The sequence below is a fragment of the Limulus polyphemus genome, unplaced genomic scaffold (assembly GCF_000517525.1).
Source record: "Limulus polyphemus unplaced genomic scaffold, Limulus_polyphemus-2.1.2 Scaffold830, whole genome shotgun sequence".
Taxonomy (NCBI): domain Eukaryota; kingdom Metazoa; phylum Arthropoda; class Merostomata; order Xiphosura; family Limulidae; genus Limulus; species Limulus polyphemus.
This window is the reverse complement of record NW_013666440.1, coordinates 369,776-375,775: the sequence shown is the minus strand read 5'-3', so window position 1 is coordinate 375,775 and position 6,000 is coordinate 369,776. Positions and strand designations below refer to the sequence as shown.

General features: G+C 30.4%; 1 protein-coding gene across 3 annotated transcripts in view; it reads right to left on the bottom strand.

Moving 5' to 3' along the window:
- LOC106460762 (regulating synaptic membrane exocytosis protein 1-like) overlaps positions 1-6,000 on the bottom strand; it is a 146,478-nt gene that overhangs the window by 25,656 nt on the left and 114,822 nt on the right. For all 3 annotated transcript variants that reach the window (XM_022387542.1, XM_022387540.1, XM_022387541.1), the window contains exons 16-17: positions 3,689-3,974; positions 2,810-3,078 (exon numbers count right to left, since the gene is read on the bottom strand). In XM_022387542.1, coding sequence (XP_022243250.1) covers positions 2,810-3,078; positions 3,689-3,974 — 555 coding nt within the window. The remainder of the gene's footprint in view (positions 1-2,809; positions 3,079-3,688; positions 3,975-6,000) is intronic.

The window sequence follows — 6,000 nt, the reverse complement described above, 5'->3', positions numbered from 1 at the left end:
GTTTAAGTGAGTTTAAGAAAAAGCTTGGTAAGTATATGAATGAAAGAGACTGGGTTTAAAATGTTTTATTTTATATATTTTTAGTCATTTAATTTAGTTTACGAGGATGGAACAGCCGAGATGGACCAATAGGTCCCATGTTGTCCCAAAATATTATGTTAATTTTCGAATGTAACTCTGTAAACTGTTGTGACATGCATAATTAACTGATGCCATGCAGTAAGGATTACTATATTGTAATGTTTTATATCAAAATGTTCCTTCTGTATTTTGTACTGTATTTAAATGTTATCTGTAGTCTTTTTTAGTGGGTTTATTTTGTTACTGTCTTGTAACTTTGACCAGTGTGTGTGTGTATATAGGTTTTATTGGCCTTAATGTTAAAATTAATTGACAGTTTGAAGATAAGCCTGAAGTAAAGAGGTGTTATATAAGCATACAATGCATTTTCTACCTTCTTATTTTAATATAATGTTTTTCAGACTTAGTTATTCATTGTGGCATATGCAGTTTTCACTTAACAGGATCATGAAAGTCATTACGTTGCTTTCATTCTAGCTGCTATTGTTTTTTCCATTCTCTTAGGTAACATTTGGTCTGCTCACAAGGGGGGTAAGGTATGGCTGTAATGCTGCACATTGTGCCAAGATGTCAAAAATAGTGTCCTTCAGTGTTGGGTGCAGTGGTGCCTCAAGGTTACACACTGTGTTTGCTATTACTTCATTCTCATATACTCAGTCAGTTTCATATAAATTCAGACCTACTCTGTAAAATATATCTTACTGAATCTCCTATTATTCAGTTGACCTATCCCACTGCTTTAGAGAAAATCAGTTTTACTTGAGTGTAACACAGGGGCTATTTAAAACCCTATAGAAGTATTGAGATAGGGTATATAAAACTCAACAAATTTGATGATAGTGGCAGTTAAAAAATAAGTAAATCCCATACAGGGAATCATTTTTTAAAACATGGAACAAGAATATGTGTGTACTCTCACAATACAGGGAATGAATGTCATGGTTCACATAATTTTTAAAGCTACAGCTTAAATGTTTCAGCCATTAATATCTATGAAAATATGTAGCAAACTTCATTACTTTTCTATCAATTTGCACAAAAAATAAATATATTATTAAAAATATAAAAAACAATATGATTGTTTAATACCTGAGTTTAACAACAATGGGCATGTAAACAAATATTTATTGTTACTTTCATTAAAAATATTGGTTATACCATTTAATATATTGAATGCCATTATTTTTAATTAAATTTTTTATTTTTATACTTTTTTTTTATGGAGATCGTTTTGCATTGTTAACTTAATACACTATATATTTAGGAATAACCTAAATCTCCTAAGCTGACTGAATCTTGTGATATTTTTGAGATTAAGGTTAAAAATATTGTTAACAGTGAGGGTATCAAACTGTTAAAAAAATGCATTATAATCTTTACAAGTAGAAATGTAAGAAAACTACTTAATTAGCTATACTGAGTACCATGTTAATAATTTTTTGTTTCTCTCTAAGTACCTAGCTGGCTGTGATTGGAAGTTAATATTAATAGGACCTGTATTTATACCTACCTTTAATATCACACAAGTGGAACAAAATTAAAATTATCCTTCTCTACAATGAGGCAGAAATTACTACAATTATGTGCCTATTCTGTCTTTGTGAAATAATGAATCGTTAAAACATCAACCTGAGAAAAGTAGTTGTTACACTGTCATAATCCTGTAGATACAAGTGTATAACCCAAAGCATGTCTCAACCTATAAGAAATTATTCAGCCTTAAATGCTGTATTATTCAGTCCATCTTTTCTCAGTATTAATAGCTCCATCTGCTTCTCTAATCCAAGCTTTATCCTGTTACAAATTCACAGTTATGTCTCCTCAAAACTTATGATGAGTAAGGAATTTATTTTTCACACAAACTGTTAGATATAAAGACCAGAACAGTCATTTTGATCACTTTTTTTGGACATATTTTGCAATAATTTATTAATGTATCAATGAATACAGTAGATATTACCTTTTAGTGTAATGTATTATTTATGATTATTATTTCTTGAATGAAATAATAGTTTGGAGTTCAAGATTTAGGGCTGTCTAACATTTTATACCTGTGTATATTTCTAACATTTTTATCTAAATGGTTAACACATATTTCATTGATTACAAAGCTTTCATTGATGCTACAATGAGTAAAGCTTAAACTTTTTAAATTTAAAGAATGAGTTTTTGAATTAAAAAAAGACAGAAAAGTTAGACAGAGATTTTAGGACATCATATTAGGAACACAATAACCTATAAGTGGAAATATGGTGTTACTGTGAAGAATGCACAAAACAGTTAATAATTAAATACTTTGTTGAAGAAGGCATGCACAGATTTTGGCTATTGATGTTAATTATTTGAGTATATTTTAAATGTTGGATTAACTGGTGCCTCTTTCAGTGTTAAAATCATTCATCAAGATTTATTGAGTTTTATTTTTAAAATTTGGTATAATAAAATGAGTAGATAAATGTTCTAACTTTTAAAAATATATAATATGCGGATGCACTGTCATTAATATGTTTAATTTTTATAGGCAAATGTATAGTAAAATATTCTATAGCATAAAACCTAAATCACTTCAGTTGGTGGTGAAATGTTTAACAATATTTTCATAACACTCACATAGTAAAAAGGAAAATCAAATGAAAATTAGAAATATTCATATTATGCTTTATATGTTCTTCTATGCTCACTTGATGAGAGCATAAAGAATTAACAAAACAAAGATCTCTCTTCTTACCTGTCACACTTAGTTGAGAAGTGCTGCTACTTTTCTTAGATAAGCCCATAAGTTGGGCCATTTTACCTCCTCCCCAGCTCTTCCCAGGAGCTCCATGTTGTTCTAACATTCCAGCCTTTTCTGTTATAGTGCCTACTGCAGTATCAGAAAGACTGCCATCTGCTTTTTCATCACTTCCACCTTCACTGCTGAGACTTCGGTTGAGAGTTCTCCTTACAGGTCGAGGTGGGTGAACTGGTCCATAGCCCTGCATTCTTGTGGTGAATTCACTAACAAATGATACTTATTATACACAGACTAACAGGTTTTTAAATGATAACTGCTAATTGTAACCATGAAGTATTGCTGAAAGAGTAAATGTTTCTTTGCATACAATCTAAGATAACTTGTTATCATTGAAGAAAAACATAACTCCCATTGAATACTGATTATTATATTATTTTTAAACACAAGTTTACAAATGTAGCAACAGCTTAAGTGCAAAACCTAAAACACAGTAATTGAAAAATCTTTACATAAATATATAAAGGAACTAGATTCCAGTGTTACCATTTTGTTGAAATTTCTATATTTCACTTCTTTTAGTATTGTTATCAGTTTTAAAAAATAATTATTTTAGTATACAATAATATTACACTGTTTACCTGAAAAATAGTTTACACTTTTATGGTTAATAATTAGAGAATACTTAAATCAATATCTATAATGAACAAAACAGATCATATAAATGATATAGAAAAATCTTAAGATATTCAAAACATACTTTCAGGATCTTTAAATGATAAAAAAATATCTTTTTCTTCAGAAAGCAGATTTGGCACATCTGTCAAAAAACATTTTTTTCTCACTCCTAATTTTAAAGTTTAGTAGATAGTTTACCTGAGAGTACGGCTTCCTCTGGGACGCTCTGACTGGATTGAGAAGGCACTATTAATGCTGAATTTGGAGACTGAGCTTGTCTCTGATCCATCACTTTCAATTCCTGTTATCATTTCAACTGTCTCTTTTTCAGGGCTCATTCCTACTCCAGGTGACATGTGACGACTACTGCCCTTCATAGCACCTGGCTGTAAACGCCCTCTGTGGGGATGAACGTGAAGTTGTTTCTCGACAGCATTTCTAGAAGTGACTTCACTATCAGAGTACATGGCTACAGGTGTTATAGCTAGACAAGTAATCAAGATAGTTAATCAATAACTTGGCCTCACTATAAAATAAAACTGAAGCTGATATGTTTATTGATTAGACAAGTAATCAAGATAGTTAATCAATAACTTGGCCTCACTATAAAATAAAACTGAAGCTGATATGTTTATTGATTAGACATGTAATCAAGATAGTTAATCAATAACTTGGCCTCACTATAAAATAAAACTGAAGCTGATATGTTTATTGATTACACAAGTAATCAGAATCATGTAGCATAAATAAATAAAGGATAATGATAACAAATAATCAAGTATTATGAATGAGATGTAGAACATTGTTAGAATGGTGATTATATATATAACTAAACTATTAATAATAATGTATTATTATTAAGACTGTAAGAAAAGATGGTTACTCAAACCTAGTTGGTAACTAGAGAAAAGTTCTGATTAAGTTTATAAAAGCACAGATGAATAACTTCACCTTCGATATTTGTATAGGATTGTGCATTAATATTTTTTGAGGCAGCAACTAGTGAAACATAAGTTGTATAAACAGGGTAATATTCTAAGTATTACCATAGCATGCACTAAGTTGGAGTCTATATAAAAATAATAGTACTGTCTGTTGTATATCCATGTAACTACTTCGCAGGTTGTGAATGGATCTTCACCAAAATTGGTAAGGAGGTTCATTAGGTACATACGGGGGTACATACAAATTTTCAGTTTTATGGATTTTATGGACATTTTTGTGTTTTTTATTATTAATTTGCCCCCTGTTAGTGGATCTTTACCAAATTTAGTATGGAGGTTCATTGGGTCCATGGGGAGATATATACAAACTTCAAGTTATCCATTTTACACTTAGCAGTTTTACGAGTATTTTTACCACTACTTCGACCCCTGTTGATGGATCTTCACCAAATTTGGCATGAATGGTTGTTGAGTCCATGCAGAGATACATGCAAATTTGCAGTTTCACATTTTGTGTTTTACAGTTGTTATGGGCATTTTTCACAATTACATATAAGGGAAACAACTTTTCATGTCCTAAGATAACCTTTCATTAATCATACATTTACATAACTTCTGTCCAGGGGACGAGTACTCCAACTAGTTAGAAATATTCTATTATGTAAAAATAAAAAGTAATTTCTTTGTTTTCCCTCACAGAAAATACTATATTCAAGAATTTTATATTACTTTGACAATGATAGTTACAGTTGAACAATTACATATATAAGCACAAAGAAGAGTTCTTAATTTAATATAAGCTATGAGAGATGTATAACATATATTACACATCTTTGAAAAATAAGAGAGTCTATTTTGAAATCTAACAGTTTAAAAAGCTAATGATAAAATATGGAAACATAACATATAAGACTGATGCGTAAGATATATAGAATCTTAGATGTAAACCCAAAACTAATATATATACAGAAGTCACAAATAATCAGTAAATGCAACTACATGGTCAATTTATCATTTTAGTACAATATATTACTATAGAAAATGTAAGAGAAAAGTGAATGAGTTGTACAATGTGCTAGTGTTTTGTATTTGCTTTAAACAGAACAGTACACCGTCTTTATACTACCTTAACTTTATCAATATATATTATTGTGAAATATTGTTTGAAAAGTTGTATTAGTTCTGACAATTCAGCCAAGATGTTTTGTTGCCATTTAACTTCCTCAGTTTCAATAAAGGCTTAGTAGTATTCATATCAATGTCCAGGCCAATCCATAGTTGCAAGTGTTCTACTGGCCACTTTTTCTTTCTGTGTATTGTCTCATTATATCTGCCACATGCTTGAGATCACTGCCTTGTCGAACAATGAATCCCTGCACAATAGGTTAAATCATGGTGCCATCATATTTTTGTAGATCTCCATCACTACTGGCTAAATTCTGCCCACATCTCTATTGGTCCCCCAGCCTGCAACACTGTAGATTATGTATGTTGACAGTGATATATATATATATAGCATTACTGTTCTGGAAGCCATGAGTGTATTCAACACACTAATTCATACTG